This window comes from Haliotis rubra, unplaced genomic scaffold, assembly GCF_003918875.1.
Source record: "Haliotis rubra isolate DU_JTF1 unplaced genomic scaffold, ASM391887v1 Scf250, whole genome shotgun sequence".
NCBI lineage: Eukaryota > Metazoa > Mollusca > Gastropoda > Lepetellida > Haliotidae > Haliotis > Haliotis rubra.
This window is the reverse complement of record NW_025766559.1, coordinates 620,962-637,442: the sequence shown is the minus strand read 5'-3', so window position 1 is coordinate 637,442 and position 16,481 is coordinate 620,962. Positions and strand designations below refer to the sequence as shown.

Sequence of the window (16,481 nt, the reverse complement as noted above, 5' to 3'; positions counted from 1 at the left end):
CATCCATATATTATTATCCCTTCTCTCTGAGAACTGACAGAAAAGTTTTGTTGTTGTGCGATGGCATTTAGGGTGAGCTGGTGTCGTATCCTTTCTATGGCAAGCTGTTGGGAAGCTTCTTGGTGGAGGATGCGATGTTCATCCATATATTGTTATCCTTCCATGTATTTAGATTCTATGATTCTATGATAACTCCCATTTTATGTTATGGAACAGAAATATTTTGGAAAAATAGTAATTCTGTTGAAAATGTTCAATCTAAATTCTGCCAAAAATACCCCAACCAAAATGGCATTAGTCGTGCATTTAGATAGAAAACAGACTCACAATCCCGTCATATTTTGGGCTAAAATCTGGCGATGACAGTCTAAGAATAACATGAGCATCACAAATATACATAATTATCTATATGAGATCACTATTTAGCTATAAAATCATTTTAAATATAAATCAACCTGTCCCCTGCCATTAATGTCTACAAAAGATACAAATATTACTACTTCAATTGGAAATATTTACTCATAGTTAGAAGTATAATAAAAAAACCTTGATGACTCAATATTTTTGTTTGGGCGTCTGGTTGTTTTCTACCTAAAATACTAATTCCAAAAATAACATGTCCTTTACATATTTCTATGTCTGCAGCTAAGAGGATTTGCCAGTATATTATCGTTTTATGGGCAGGAGGTCTGAAATACGGAATATACATGACCTTGTCTTGTGTGTCCATTTCCGTTTTCTTCATAGTGACTTGCAGTGTACATAGTCTGTGAATTTGCTAAATTCGTTCTCGAAATAAGCATTTATCTGTGAATTTGCTAAATTCGTTTTCGAAATAAGCATGTATCTGTCTGGCGGTATAATGAATTAACAATAACATAAAACAACACGTTTTCATCCCGAAGTTAATGTGGTTTACATTACCACAAGGTGTCTTCCTCTTGGTAAACAAACATACAAATATATACATAAGAACACCATACATGTCACTGACAGTAAACGGGGCACTGGCGAAAGAATACGTAGAAATGATTCATCACAAAGCTCTGGTACCAGCTGGTATGAATGTATTCCAGTCACTGCTTGTTCAATATGGGGCAATCGTACCCCGTGGCCAAAAGAAAGAAGTTGATACTCAAAGCATAAAACATGACCGATATCGCGAGATATTGTATTTCTTTTATCAAAATGGTGCAGTTCCGTTAAGGACAAATTCCATGACAGCTGTTACAGAGAGTCTGTTAATGATATGTGTTACATGACAAAAGTAAATGTTGAAACATACAACCTTATGAAAGCAGGAGTGACAACAACCTAATAACGGGCGCTATATAAGGATGATACGTTGTGAAAAGCAAATTGAAATGAACAACAGATAATGGATCACAAGTGGCACATGTCTGAATGAAAACGTCGTGTTTTTCATATTTGGGCATGATAAAAATAATAACAATACCTGGTTTGATTATCATTTACGTTGATACAGTCGAGGACTAAAAACCTACCTGATGGATGTTGCTCCAAATGTCAACCCACGACTGACCATACTGAGATGGCGTGACCACATGGTTCTGATCCTGTCGTAGACGTCGGTTCATGAAATCCCAGGCATGATCCACGATGGAGACGTCTCGGGAAACTGGCAGTACAATGTTTTATGCTACCTCAAAAATATGTAACAACACGTGCATCATTTGTGACGGCGTTGTTCTGCTGTGACAATATGTTAAGTCCTTGTATGCGCATAAAGGGAAGAATATGCTTTCGAACGATGTCGAAGTGGTGGAGGACGCCATTCTTTCTGGCTGGGGTGACGAACGGTTACCGGAATTTGTAGATGCACCAACCGAATACGGTTGCCCTTTGATGTGGCGCGTCACACGTTGACGACTGGTGGCAAGTCATAAAGCGTTGCGCTTGTTGTAAATAACGTCAGAGATGATATTGTGTTTCCATGAGAATCAAAATGTTTTGTAACTTTGCGCGTTTCCCATTCGGGGTAAACATAGGAGGCATTGATACTGCTTTTCAGCGCAATTGGTGAAATAGTGCACGGGTATCAAATTAGTATCGTGATGGTGGATGTCCTGATATTATTGCTATCTAATTAGTACCGTGAACGTGCATATCCTATTAACAAACATGTATTTGATGAATATCGTGAGAACGTGCATATCGTGTTAGCATTACTGGTATCTGATTTGTTCCAGGAACGTTTTGTGGAGTGATATACTGGTAGTTGCATTTTTATGCCCTGTCTAATGCAGCATATTTTAGCCGAAATGCATTTTATTTAGGCATGGTTATAACGAACTACAATGTGGTTCCCTCGGAGTCTGTTATAGCCTTATTTTACCGCACCTTTCCAAGCTCGTTAAAAGCCGAATAATAGCATCTTTTTTCGTGGAATGTAAATTTCTTACCAGCGATTCAGGTAGATTTATTAAGTAACCTATTATTCAGAAACTTTGCAACATTATCGCTACTTCCTTGTAATGATAACTGAATAGTATCTCTGTGAAGGTAAACTTTCAAAACGAGACACTGCAACGCATGTCAACTTGATCGCCTTATTTCTCGTCATATATCGGGATGAATATCAAACAGTCAGAAATTCCACTTTCGGTCATTACTGTTTATTCTTAAACTGACGACATATATCATAACAAGGTGCTTCATTAGAATTTGAGCTTCGATCTTTAAGAGATTGTACGATCGCTTCTGCAGTTTAATGAATTTGCGCGCCTCGGGATTTGTGCTGGGAATATACTCGTTTGACTGTTTTCTTTCGAATGAAAATGAATACAAATATAGCCACGGTTTAATTTTAAATACCGTTTGGTTCGAGAGAGATCCCAGAATAAAAGCAATACGGTAGTCTTTGCTATCTCGAATCGCGTGGCGAAACCCCACAAAAATAATTTCAATTTATAAACTCGGATTTATAAAGTTTTCGCATAGATTATCAAAATTTTAGAAAAATTTAGCGTGAATCCAACAATATATATGATGTGTGAATCACTAGCTGTTCTCAGGGAGAATTATTCAAAAGCCAAATGTGATTCATAGGTAACGGCCAACGCCTAGAAATATCTGATAAACAAATATGGTGGAAGATTTTACTGCCACTTCATTGACTTCTCAAACGTCTTTGATAGTCTTAACCGTGAAACCCTATTTTTTCAATGCCTTATACCAATATTATTTCTGGGCTTTTTAAAATGTGATAGTTTCCAAAAATTCAATCTTAACGTATCACCAATTTGGGTCCTCCTCAATTCGTTAGCGCCTGCTAAATTGGCGAATTTACCTCAAAAATATGTAACAACGTGCATGTTCTAACAGACAGCGGCTCGAAGGTGAGAATATGTTAAGTCCTTGTAAATAAAAGTGCATGGAAGAAGGAATATGCCGAACGACGTCATTACGGTGGTGGAGGAGCCATCTTTCTGGTTAAAGGGTATTGTTGGTCGTTTAAGGAACTGTGATGCAAAGGCCGAATACGGTTACTTTTGATGTAGGCGTCACACATTAACACTGGTGCAAAATGGCAGCTGTGCGCTGTGTAAATAACGTCAGGGCTGAGAGATATTGTGCCAGCTCCCACCAACAGTGCAAATGTTTGCGCGTTTCCCATTCGGGTTATACATAGGAGGCAATTATACGCCTTTAAATTGGTAAAAGTACGCACGCTCATCAAATTAGTATCGTTATGGGTGATTTCTGATATTAATAGCATCTAATGAAATGTGCAGAACGTGCGCCATATCTATTAACCAAGCATACAGCCGGTGAATATGGGACGAAAGTAGCACGCGAATAGCATTACGTATCAGATTGTGGTATTCCGTGAACGTGTGGAGGAGTATTATACTACGCGCATTTTAAATGCCCGCCTCTGAATGCGTATCGGTAATGCGTAAATGTGCATATCCTGTTGGCGAAACGTTTTGATTAATGGCGGTAGTACCATTTCACGTTAACACTTCATAAGCGTCTTGCCAAGCAGGCGGCACTAAACATGCATATCCAGCCAGCATCACAGACCTAGTATGTGACGATCGTGAACGTATCACAGCAAAGTTTCACCTACAATGTCGTGTAGTAAACGTGCAGCTTATCCCCAACATCGCAAATATCTGATTATTTTCGAGGATCGTCCATTTCCTGTTACATCACAAGATCAAGCGAAGTATCTGATTAATTTTCGAACGGGCGTATCAGCAAAAGTATCTGACTATTTTGGTGAACGTATCAGAAGTATCTGATTGCCTTGATAACGTATCGCAAGATTATTAGTTTCGAGAACGTACATATCCGCTACAGCATCAGGTGATCCATTGGTTTCTACTCTGGAAGGTATTTGTCTGTATTCACTGTTTGAATCGGACAACACGTGCTTAGAAGCAGAAATTAATTTAGTCGTTGACAAAAACTCAAAAATCAAAAACGGCCAACAAAATCAATGCCGGGATAAATGATTAAAGAGAAAACCGGTACCTAAATGGACAAGAAATTGACACAGTAAGCTTTTTATGGATATTTAGGTGTAGTATTTCTCAAAAGTGACTTGAACTCGAATGCCAGAACTACCAGAAGCAAACAAAGCTACTGTGTCAATTAAAGGGAATGAGAAAAAGCAGGATATATTTAGATTTTATTTGAGAGACATTAAACGGGGCACTGGCGAAAGAATACGTAGAAATAATTCATCACAAAGCTCTGGTACCAGCTGGTATGAATGTATTCCAGTCACTGCTTGTTCAATATGGGGCAATCGTACCCCGTGGCCAAAAGAAAGAAGTTGATACTCAAAGCATAAAACATGACCGATATCGCGAGATATTGTATTTCTTTTATCAAAATGGTGCAGTTCCGTTAAGGACAAATTCCATGACAGCTGTTACAGAGAGTCTGTTAATGATATGTGTTACATGACAAAAGTAAATGTTGAAACATACAACCTTATGAAAGCAGGAGTGACAACAACCTAATAACGGGCGCTATATAAGGATGATACGTTGTGAAAAGCAAATTGAAATGAACAACAGATAATGGATCACAAGTGGCACATGTCTGAATGAAAACGTCGTGTTTTTCATATTTGGGCATGATAAAAATAATAACAATACCTGGTTTGATTATCATTTACGTTGATACAGTCGAGGACTAAAAACCTACCTGATGGATGTTGCTCCAAATGTCAACCCACGACTGACCATACTGAGATGGCGTGACCACATGGTTCTGATCCTGTCGTAGACGTCGGTTCATGAAATCCCAGGCATGATCCACGATGGAGACGTCTCGGGAAACTGGCAGTACAATGTTTTATGCTACCTCAAAAATATGTAACAACACGTGCATCATTTGTGACGGCGTTGTTCTGCTGTGACAATATGTTAAGTCCTTGTATGCGCATAAAGGGAAGAATATGCTTTCGAACGATGTCGAAGTGGTGGAGGACGCCATTCTTTCTGGCTAGGGTGACGAACGGTTACGGAATTTGTAGATGCACCAACCGAATACGGTTGCCCTTTTGATGTGGCGTCACACGTTGACGACTGGTGGCAAGTCATAAGCGTTGCGCTGTTGTAAATAACGTCAGAGATGATATTGTGTTTCCATGAGAATCAAAATGTTTTGTAACTTTGCGCGTTTCCCATTCGGGGTAAACATAGGAGGCATTGATACTGCTTTTCAGCGCAATTGGTGAAATAGTGCACGGGTATCAAATTAGTATCGTGATGGTGGATTTCCTGATATTATTGCTATCTAATTAGTACCGTGAACGTGCATATCCTATTAACAACACATGTATTTGATGAATATCGTGAACGTGCATATCGTGTTAGCATTACTGGTATCTGATTTGTTCCGTGAACGTGTTTGTGAGTGATATACTGTGCTGCATTTTATGCCTGTCTAATCAGTATTGTGAATGTGCATATCGTGTTGAAATCACAAGCGTTTGATTAGCATAATAAACGTTCATTTCACGTTAACATCATAAGCGTCTGCTAAGTATAATAAATGTGCATATCCAGGTAACATCACAAGACCTAGTATGTGACTAATTTCGTGAACGTATTACAAGTTTCTGATCAATTTCGTAAACGTTCATATCCTGCTAACACCACAAGTATCTGATTATTTTCGAGATCGTCCATATCCTGTTAACGTCACAAGACCTAGTATCTGATTAATTTCGAGAACGTATCACAAGTATCTGATTAATTTCGAGAACGTATCACAAGTATCTGATTAGTTTCGAGAACGTATCACAAGTATCTGATTAATTTCGAGAACGTATCACAAGTATCTTATTATTTTCGAGAACGTATCACAAGTATCTGATTAGTTTCGTAAACGTGCATATCCAGCTAACATCACAAGTATCTGATTATTTTCGAGATCGTCCATATCCTGTTAACATCACAAGACCAAGTACTCTGATTAATTTCGAGAACGTATCACAAGTATCTAATTAGTTTCGAGAACGTATCACAAGTATCTGATTAATTTCGAGAACCTATCACAAGTATCTGATTAGTTTCGAGACCGTATCACAAGTATCTGATTAGTTTCGAGAACGTCCATATCCTGCTAACATCACAAGTATCCGATTAGTTTCTACTCTAGAAGTATTTGTTGTCTCAGCATTCACTGTTTGAATCATGAGACAACACATGCTTGTAGCGTAGAATCATTTGTATGGACAAAGAAAACCTGCAATTCTCAAAAATCAATAACAACAATGCCACGATAAATGATTAAAGACGTAACGACTTGGGTCACCCTTCTGGTGCTGAAACTACAGTGATTGTTCTCTCTCCGGGAATTCAATGTAACGACCTGAGTCACACTACTGATTGCTGAAACTACAGTGATTGTTCTCACTCCGGGAATTCAATGTAACGACTTGAGTCATACTACTGATGGCTGAAACTACACTGATTGTTCTCCTCCGGGAATTCAATGTAACGACTTGAGTCACTACTACTACTGATTGCTGAAACTACAGTGATTGTTCTCACTCCGGGAATTCAATGTAACGACTTGAGTCATACTACTGATTGCTGAAACTACAGTGATTGTTCTCACTCCGGGAATTCAATGTAACGACTTGAGTCATACTACTGATTGCTGAAACTACAGTGATTGTTCTCACTCCGGGAATTCAATGTAACGACTTGAGTCATACTACTGATTGCTGAAACTACAGTGATTGTTCTCACTCCGGGAATTCAATGTAACGACTTGAGTCATACTACTGATTGCTGAAACTACAGTGATTGTTCTTCTCAATGTAACGACTTGAGTCATACTTCTGATGGCTGAAACTACAGTGATTGTTCTCACTCCGGGATTCAATGTAACGACTTGAGTCATACTACTGATGGCTGAAACTACAGTGATTGTTCTAACGAATTCAATGTAACGACTTGAGTCATACTACTGATTGCTGAAACTACAGTGATTGTTCTCACTCCGGGAATTCAATGTAACGACTTGAGTCATACTACTGATTGCTGAAACTACAGTGATTGTTCTCACTCCGGGAATTCAATGTAACGACTTGAGTCATACTACTGATTGCTGAAACTACAGTGATTGTTCTCCTCCGGAATTCAATGTAACGACTTGAGTCATACTACGATTGCTGAAAGTACATGATTGTTCTACTGATTGCAATGTAACGACTAGTCAGTGATTGTTCTCCTCCGGGAATTCAATGTAACGACTTGAGTCATACTACTGATTGCTGAAACTACAGTGATTGTTCTCCTCCGGGAATTCAATGTAACGACTTGAGTCATACTACTGATTGCTGAAACTACAGTGATTGTTCTCACTCCGGGAATTCAATGTAACGACTTGAGTCATACTACTGATTGCTGAAACTACAGTGATTGTTCTCATTCAATGTAACGGGAATTCAATGTAACGACTGATTGAGTCAATGTACTTAGTCTGATTGCTGAAACTACAGTGATTGTTCTCACTCCGGGAATTCAATGTAACGACTTGAGTCATACTACTGATTGCTGAAACTACAGTGATTGTTCTCACTCCGGGAATTCAATGTAACGACTTGAGTCATACTACTGATTGCTGAAACTACAGTGATTGTTCTCACTCCGGGAATTCAATGTAACGACTTGAGTCATACTGCATTGCTGATTGCTGAATTCAAACTACACTGATTGTTCTCACTCCGGGAATTCAATGTAACGACTTGAGTCATACTACTGATTGCTGAAACTACAGTGATTGTTCTCACTCCGGAAATTCAATGTAACGACTTGAGTCACCCTTCTGATGCTGAAACTACAGTGATTTTTCTCACACGCACGCATGACAGCTGAACTATGGGTGTGACGTTCACTCCTATCCTTCTTGTATTTCTTCTTGGCGTTGCAGAAAGTATGGTTTGTTATTTAGGGCTAAGCACTATTAAAGAGATAACAGGGCAGCTAAAAATAATCGAATCTGTGCCAGTGGTTGATATCGTGAGCAACGTGTAACGCCATCTGAGTTCGTTACTATTGGTGGTCCTTCACTGAATATAGTTTGGATGAATAGCTTCAAACAATCGATTCTGTGCCGGTAGTTGATGTCGTGAGCAACGTGTTATATCATCCGAGTTGCAAATGGTGGTCTTTCATTAAATATAACTTGGATCAATCAGCTGTGAATTGAAATCGTATGTCTCCCAAACTCTCTCTGATACATACTGGCGATCATGAACTGCGGGTATTTCAAATTTTAGAAAATGATAGACATACAGTATTTTTAACATTACAATAAACTTGAAGCATATTCAATATACCTTGGAGATCAATCCAGAGATTGTTTAAGTATTATCTTGCGTCCGTTCATTTATGTTTAGTCTAAAGAAATATAACAAAGACAAAAATACCTGAATGCTTTATTCAACTTAGTAGTGTATGGACTAAATGAAGCAAACCTCGAGTGATTATTTTCAAAAGTGCTCAAATATTGGAACCGACGTTTGAAAAAACATCTTCGGTGATTCATATTTTCTTTCTTCTATTTCAAAATGTACAGTCTGTTTTCAGCTGATGTCAACGTAGCTCTTGGCAAACCTGGGAAACAGAGCACTGTCTATCTGGATCTGTTCGAGATCTATGGACCACATAGGGGTGTTGATGGGAACCGGAATAACAAAGATCACGACCAGAGTTGTGTGCATATTGAGCATGGGGACTATTCCCCTTTCTGGCAGGTCGACCTCCAGGCCACATCTTCGACAGTATTCTCATCGTGAATAGGGAGTCTCGAAGTGAGTGAGTGAGTGATTAAGTGAGTGAGTGAGTGAGTGAGTGAGTGAAAATATGTGACTAAGAAAGTTCGTGAACTAAAAGTCAGCTGTGTGATCACTGAACTGTTGAAAATACTTTGACAAAAAAATTCAAACCGAAGTACAAAAGATATATCAATTTGTTTACTTCGTTGGAATTATTTCTAAACGACGGTAGAAGTAAACCATGTTTGAAGACTCACGTCCACTGATTCATAAGGCTTCACTGGAATCGTCAAAATCACCAAGGTCATTGACAATGGCGACGACGTCCTCAATTTCTGCGAGATTGAGATTTACGGTGTTCCGTCATGCAGTGGTAGGTGATGTCCGTGGAGTTTGTGTAGTGCGCAGGTTTAGTTTCCTGAGGATGTCGGTCGATGGCTGCTAAGATGGTTGGTTGGTTGATTTGTTGTTTAACGCCCCATTCAGCAATATTTCATTTCTATGGCGGCGATCTGTAAATAATCGAGTCCGGACCAGACAATCCAGTGATCAACAGCATGAGCATCGATCTACGCAACTGGGAACCGATGGCATGTGTCAAACAAGTCAGCGAGCCTGACCACCCGGCCCCGTTAGTCGCTTCTTACGACAAGCATGGGTCACTGAAGATCAATTCTAACCCGGATCTTCACGGGTCACTGAAGATCAATTCTAACCCGCATCTTCACGTATGTGTACTGCATGTAGTTGGCTCGAGAAGGAATATACAGACACACGCACATCTACAAACAATGTATAGACACTACGTTCCTGGAACAATCTTTACTCAGAGTGTCAAATTATTTGACGGTGATTTTGGAAACAACACGTCAAAATTAAAATCTGGAAACCCAGAAAATCTCCTTACTGTGGTCTGTTTATGCCAAAGGATCTGACAAAAATTCATATGCTATTGTCATAGATATATGCTAAAGAAGCAAAAATTAATAGTACATTTTCGAAAAGTCAAATTTTAAACTACATCGCTCATGGGCGCGAATATCTAAGTTTGCTCAAAACTCAGGTTTTGGAGCTTGTATATGAATGAAAGCATAATAAGAAGTACCTTGACACGAAATTAATTATAGTGTCACTCTCACAAAAGATAAATTTATTCCATGAAAATAACAAAATTTGAATGCTTATTTTTCCATGTGTATAGGCACTTCGATGATAACAGTTCGGGGTCAGAGACTAGACGCTAACAAGGAGGTCATGTCGAACATTCCCCGTCTCCACTGTATTGCCGCCTGCGGAGTACATCGCACATGCGCAGCTGCTAACTTCCGGTCTTCGGACAACACGTGTGAGCTTCTCAACAACATTGAGACCACCGACAGCAAGGTACCCGATCCTGAATGGGTTCACTTTGGTTGATAATTTTATTGAATCTGTTATGCAGTAAACTACGCTATTGCGAACACACTTATAACAAATTGGAGGATTAAACGAAATGAGTTATTCTGTCCCACCATTTGTGGTCTATATACACCTTGAAATAAGACAAGCACCCCTAAATATGTTGACCACTAACAGAACTATGTTCAAGTTCAGCTTGTTTATGACGATAAGTATGATAAATATGTTCTTGCATTGCTTGTGGAAAGTGTCTCCCACACAGAAGCAAACCCACGAATTTTCACAAGTGCAGTTCGTGCTCATGCCACATGTCAGTATTTAATCCTCATGAGTTACAATGTTCAGTTGTTTTTCAGTCACTATGGTACTAAGACGATTATCCGATAGCCAAAGAGGGCAAATTTTTGGTATGCATAACTCTTGTATGTCGTTTAAAGCATTTGGTCGGTAAATGAATTACCACTACACTGTTGTCAGTCGTTTGGCCAGAACTACAGGGAAACCAATGAGTTGAAGGATCGCCCACTTTGTGAAAGACCCGGGTGACGTCAGATCGTGAAGACAGGACACTATTGAGTCTCACTCGACGACAAACGTTTTGCTACAAGTACTGTTCTGAAGCACCACTGGTTACCATTTCGCCATTTCTACGAGAAAAGTCCGGAAGGGCCCAGAAGGATCATCAAACGCCCTCTACATTTGGCTTCTTGGTACCATGGTAACGCTGGAATCTGAGGACTTGGTGAAGAATACATTGGTCTGTAAGAAATCCGAGCCCTTCTTCATGTTACTGATGGACGCTTGAGAGTTTGGAGGCAGCAAAATACAGCATTTGCATTTGAAAGGGATCTATTCATCCAAGACATGAACTGATAAATATGCATTATTTGGGGGTTAGGTTGGGTTGGGTCTTAATATATTATGGGCATACATACATCTGCTATTGACTTCTACCATTGTGCTTTGTCGTGGAGAACTGCGACTTTACAAAGGCTACATGATTCAGAATGCATGTTTACCCTCACGAGAGTGCCTGGCGACCCAGGGCAAATGAACTGTTTCTAATGAACGTTTGCTAGTTTTCCTGAAAAGACAGAGCCATCTGAGAATATCAAGTATTGGAAGAAACAGATCGATTCATATGATTTTACATCAGATCAAAACCAGGTAAATTAACATTGCATGACAGTGGGCCAATGTACGCTGTGGGACATCTTTAGCACTTCTACACTTATGTACACTTTCCCTCGTGACTTGCTATCGTTGTAACGCTTCGAAAATGAACTCTCAACACTTCAACAGTTGATGCACTGATGTTTATTCATGTTACTGACGATTGTTGGTGCACTAGGCCTACCATAAACATATCTATATGTGAATTGAGTCAGGTGGAACACTATGATAAATAAGGAACTGGGTACAATGACTCTATGGACATGGAAGTTGACAGCACTTTGAAGCCATTGACGCATCGGTCATTGCCTTTGGGTTAATTTAGGAAAATAACACTGCCAGTACCTCTATGCCTTGTGCCGTCTATAGCATCAAATTGCCACATGATTACGTTTAAAATGTGTAGAGCGGGTGTAAAGATAACACTACACAATGAAATACTAGTATGGGTGGTAGTGGTGATTAACTTTTGCATAGGTGTATGTGAAGAAGCAAAAACGAGAAGCCCTTAATCCTACTCATGGAGTAAAGCTGCTCTTGCTCGATTTGAGTTTGTGGACTGCATCTATGCTTTCTTCTGAGGTGCTGGTGGTGTAGCAGATCAGAACAGGTCTTACAAAATTCGTTTCCAGCAAACACAATGGAACAGCCTCTACATAAAAAAAGAGTACGAAACCATAGATATTCTGTTAGTGATACATTCTCAGTGGCAAAAGAAACTGATGAGTGTTTTACATTACTCATTTTGTTCACTTCACAGCTTGGGAATAGGGTACCTCAAGGGTCGAAAATTATGTGAAAGAAGCCATGCTGATGGCAATGCTCGATACCAAGAATATGTTGACAAACTGGATTTTGAGTTACAATAATCTTGATTTTGTTACGAGATGTCCTCAGCACCTTCTTTAGCGGTTGCCAGACCTAAGACCTGATGTCAGTGGGAGATATTTTTTCATGATCGTTAGCCATAATCAGAGTAAAATGGTCAGTAAATAAACAAGTCTGGACCAAACAATCCAGTGATCAACAGCATGACCATCAATCTACGCGACTGGGATACAATGACATGTGTCAACCAAATCATGGGTTGCTGAAGACCAATTCGAAACCAGAACTTCAGGGGTATTATCATGGAGTGGAGGTGTTGAAGGAGGAAATCCAAACATTTTTATAACATGCTGGTACTAGATGTTCATCTCTTTGGTTAAACCAAGAAATATAATTCTTGAAAATCTGCAATTCAAAGAATTGTGACACCTTAGATGACACCTGTCCGTCATTCTTGAAAGCATGTAGTGCGTGGAGATCAACAAAGAGAAGGAAGAATCGGAACATCCTGGCAACTTCTCACATATGAACAGTGAGTTCAGTTTCACGACGCTTTTTGCAAAAGTCCTTCAATATCACGGCTGGGAACACCAGAGATGGGCATCACACATTGTACCCATGTAGGGAATCAAACCCAGGCCTTTGGTATGACAAGCGAACACAATAACCCCTCTCACATAATAACAAACATCTGGGACAGTAATATCTTTATTCGGCAAATTTAGCATTGCATCACAGCAGATAAGACAGTTTAAAATTTGCATCCATTACCAGCAAGTGTTACCTGCAACTGTACAACAACATGGTAAAGGAGCATAAAGAAACATAACTAATATACATTGCACTTCTTGAGGGAGTCAAAGCGATGAACATGAATGATGGACCTATGGTGCTAATCTTGAAGCATCTCTTTATCTTTTACCAGGTCCTTGGAAACTTCACATATTAAAGTGACTTCACATATTAAACAAATAAAAATGACTTGAAGAGAAATTTGGAGGTGAGCACAGCATCAACATGCAACTCTGGTAATCTTCAAATTCAAATGTTTTGATACAAAATGTTCAAAGATACTAAAATTCCATTTCCAAAGGATTCTCATTAATCTCCTTAAGGTCATATGATCTGTGACTGATTGCTCATTCCTGACTACATAAGGGGTATCAAGATCAGCTCCATGTACTGCAGACCATAGACTGAGTGAGTATGGTTTTACGCTTCTTTTAGCAATATTCCAGCAATATCACGGTGGGGGACACCAGAAATGGGCTTCACACATTGTACCCATGTGGGGAATCATACCCCAGTCTTCGGCATGATGGTTGAACGTTTTAAGTACTAAGCTACCCCACCGCAATGCAGACCGTAGACATTTACCCTTTGATGAAAACAAACACCATAGGTAGTTGCTGACAAACTAAGAAACATAATCTGGGAAATTCTGGCATCGTCCAAGACCATAAGTTTCTGGCATGCCTATGAGAAGAAACACAAACCCCTCAGAACTACAAAGGATAGAAACTCTAAAATCATCTAGATTCTCATCGTATTTTCACTCACAATCTGAGAAGTGATAAAATATAAAAATATATATTATTAATTAGACCCAAACTGAAAATGGAAAAAATAACTCAATTAGACAAATTACTAATTTAACAGCAGTCTGTGTTAAGGTATAAATAGAGACTGGTATCTATATATTAAGCTCACTGTAGCAATATTGATATGCATTATTATGTGGAGACTTGACATACACAACAACAAGTATCTGGGACTTCTCAATAATGCTTGATATATGGCACATGGGAATAACAGTATGCTGGTGTCTACATCCTTGTGTACATACATGATGAAAAATACTGGAATACAGAGTGCTCCAATTACACTGATGAAACATTCTGCTTCTAACGCCTCCTAACTTAGTAACAGCCATTACAGGATTACTGGAGGATGGCCTACAGGATTACTGGAGGATGGCCTACAGGCTCTGAATACATAAAAAGATGTGCTTTAAAAACTGACATTACATTTCAGCTGGCTCTAACAAGTTTAAGTAACCTTTAAAAGTTGAAGCATCAACAAACAAAATTGACTAATGTGTTCCACTTTTCTGTTCAGAGAGAATTAGAATGAAGTTGAAATCAATCAGTCAAAATTGAGAAATAATGGCAAGGATACATATATTACCTTATAATCTGTTACAAGGAACTATTTTAAGTTTAACAATGACACTACAGATATGTTGATATGTCAACCTGAGTAATATCTCATTTGTTCATGAACCAAATCTGAAAATTGCACTGATACATGTACAGTTGAAACTGAACACTTTTTGAACATCTGAGAAGCTATTATAGGAAAATGGGCAAAAACTTATCATGATTCTATTTTGAATGATAATGAGCAGAAATACTCCAATCATCCTTAACTACCTGAGAGCAAGAATTCCTATAAGTACCAACAAGAACCGAACAAGATTCATCTGCTGATATGTGCAAGGAATTGAACACTGGAATACGTTCCACCACAGCTTCACATTACAGCTTGAATTATTGCATTACATGGCCTAAGCTGCATGGTGTTGGTGCTCAAAAGATGTTAAGATAGCACTGACTGGACAAGTTCAACAGGACAACACTGAGATCCAAAGTTATTATGTCAATTTGTGATTAGAACTGGGTGAGTATGGGAGAGTATGGTTTTACGCCGCTTTTAGCAATATTCCAGCAATATCACGGCTGGGGACACCAGAAATGGGCTTCACACATTGTACCCAGGTGGGAATCGAACCCGGGTCTTCGGCGCGACAAGCGAACACTTTAACCACTAGGCTACCCCACTGCCCCAATATTCCAACCATATGGCAGAGATCTGTGAATACTAAATAGTCAAGTCTGGACCAGACATGAGCATCAAATTTGGCAATTATAGTGTCAACTAGGTCAGTGAGCCTGACCATCCGATCCTGTTTGTCGCTTCAAAGGAAACCGCAGGTCGGCGTCCTGAGACAAGTGGCAAATCGAAAAGTCGGTGTCCTGAAACGACACCCTTATTGTGACAATCATGGATTGATGAAGCGTATTTCCAACCCTGATCTTCATAGGATGGATGTTTGCACAACAATATTATAATTAATGTGAAAATGCTAGAAGACTGTTTCTCTGTTCAATCCAAGTATTAATCAATATTCTCATCACGAACAACAAATTTTACATTAAAACATTTTTGTGTGTGCAAATGTTTATACATTTGTGGTAAATAAAACATGCCTATGCTTGAGAGTCCATTCCACACCATAATTTCAACAATGTAAAACAATGTAAAACCAATCCATGAATTGCCAATATTTACCTAAGCATACAAATATTATTCTGACATAGACAAAAGTTTACTGCCAAAGTAAGCTACAACAGCAAGTATCACAGACATGAGAAACGTGGAACTGACAGAAAACATCTCCTTCTACCAATGCCACAAACAGCACACAACTGATGCTGATGGCTGCTCCCCGTGGGTGAGCTTTGTGCCCTCCTTACGTATCACAGTTGCTTCCTCCCCTTGCCCGCCATCTGTCTAGTTCTGAACCTTCCAAGACTGGAAAGCCCGAAGGTTGTACTGGAACACAACAAAGCCACCATATATAAATCAGAAGTCCTGAACAACTACCAACTGTCAAATCTCTGACACATCGTTCAAAGCATTTGATTTTATCCAAAAATACAATAAATTACAAATCCATTCCTGTTTTGGTTTTATCAAGACCTGTTTTGGTTTTATCAAGACCAAAACATATTCAAATGAATTATTGTTT

General features: G+C 39.1%; 1 protein-coding gene and 1 long non-coding RNA gene across 3 annotated transcripts in view; both read right to left on the bottom strand.

Moving 5' to 3' along the window:
• Window positions 1-13,365: 13,365 nt before the first annotated feature.
• LOC124279495 lies at window positions 13,366-15,468 on the bottom strand. The gene is made up of 2 exons (XR_006899385.1): window positions 14,630-15,468; window positions 13,366-14,588 (listed from the first exon to the last, which is right to left on the bottom strand). It is a non-coding gene; the product is annotated as an uncharacterized LOC124279495 (long non-coding RNA).
• Window positions 15,469-15,486: 18 nt separating this feature from the next.
• The window catches only part of LOC124279493 (nicotinamide/nicotinic acid mononucleotide adenylyltransferase 1-like), a 55,230-nt gene continuing 54,235 nt past the window's right edge, over window positions 15,487-16,481 (bottom strand). For both annotated transcript variants that reach the window (XR_006899384.1, XM_046715316.1), the window contains one exon: window positions 15,487-16,285. Coding sequence is in view for 1 of the 2 variants with exons in the window: in XM_046715316.1 (XP_046571272.1) it covers window positions 16,210-16,285 (76 nt within the window). In the remaining variant the exon portion in view is untranslated. The remainder of the gene's footprint in view (window positions 16,286-16,481) is intronic.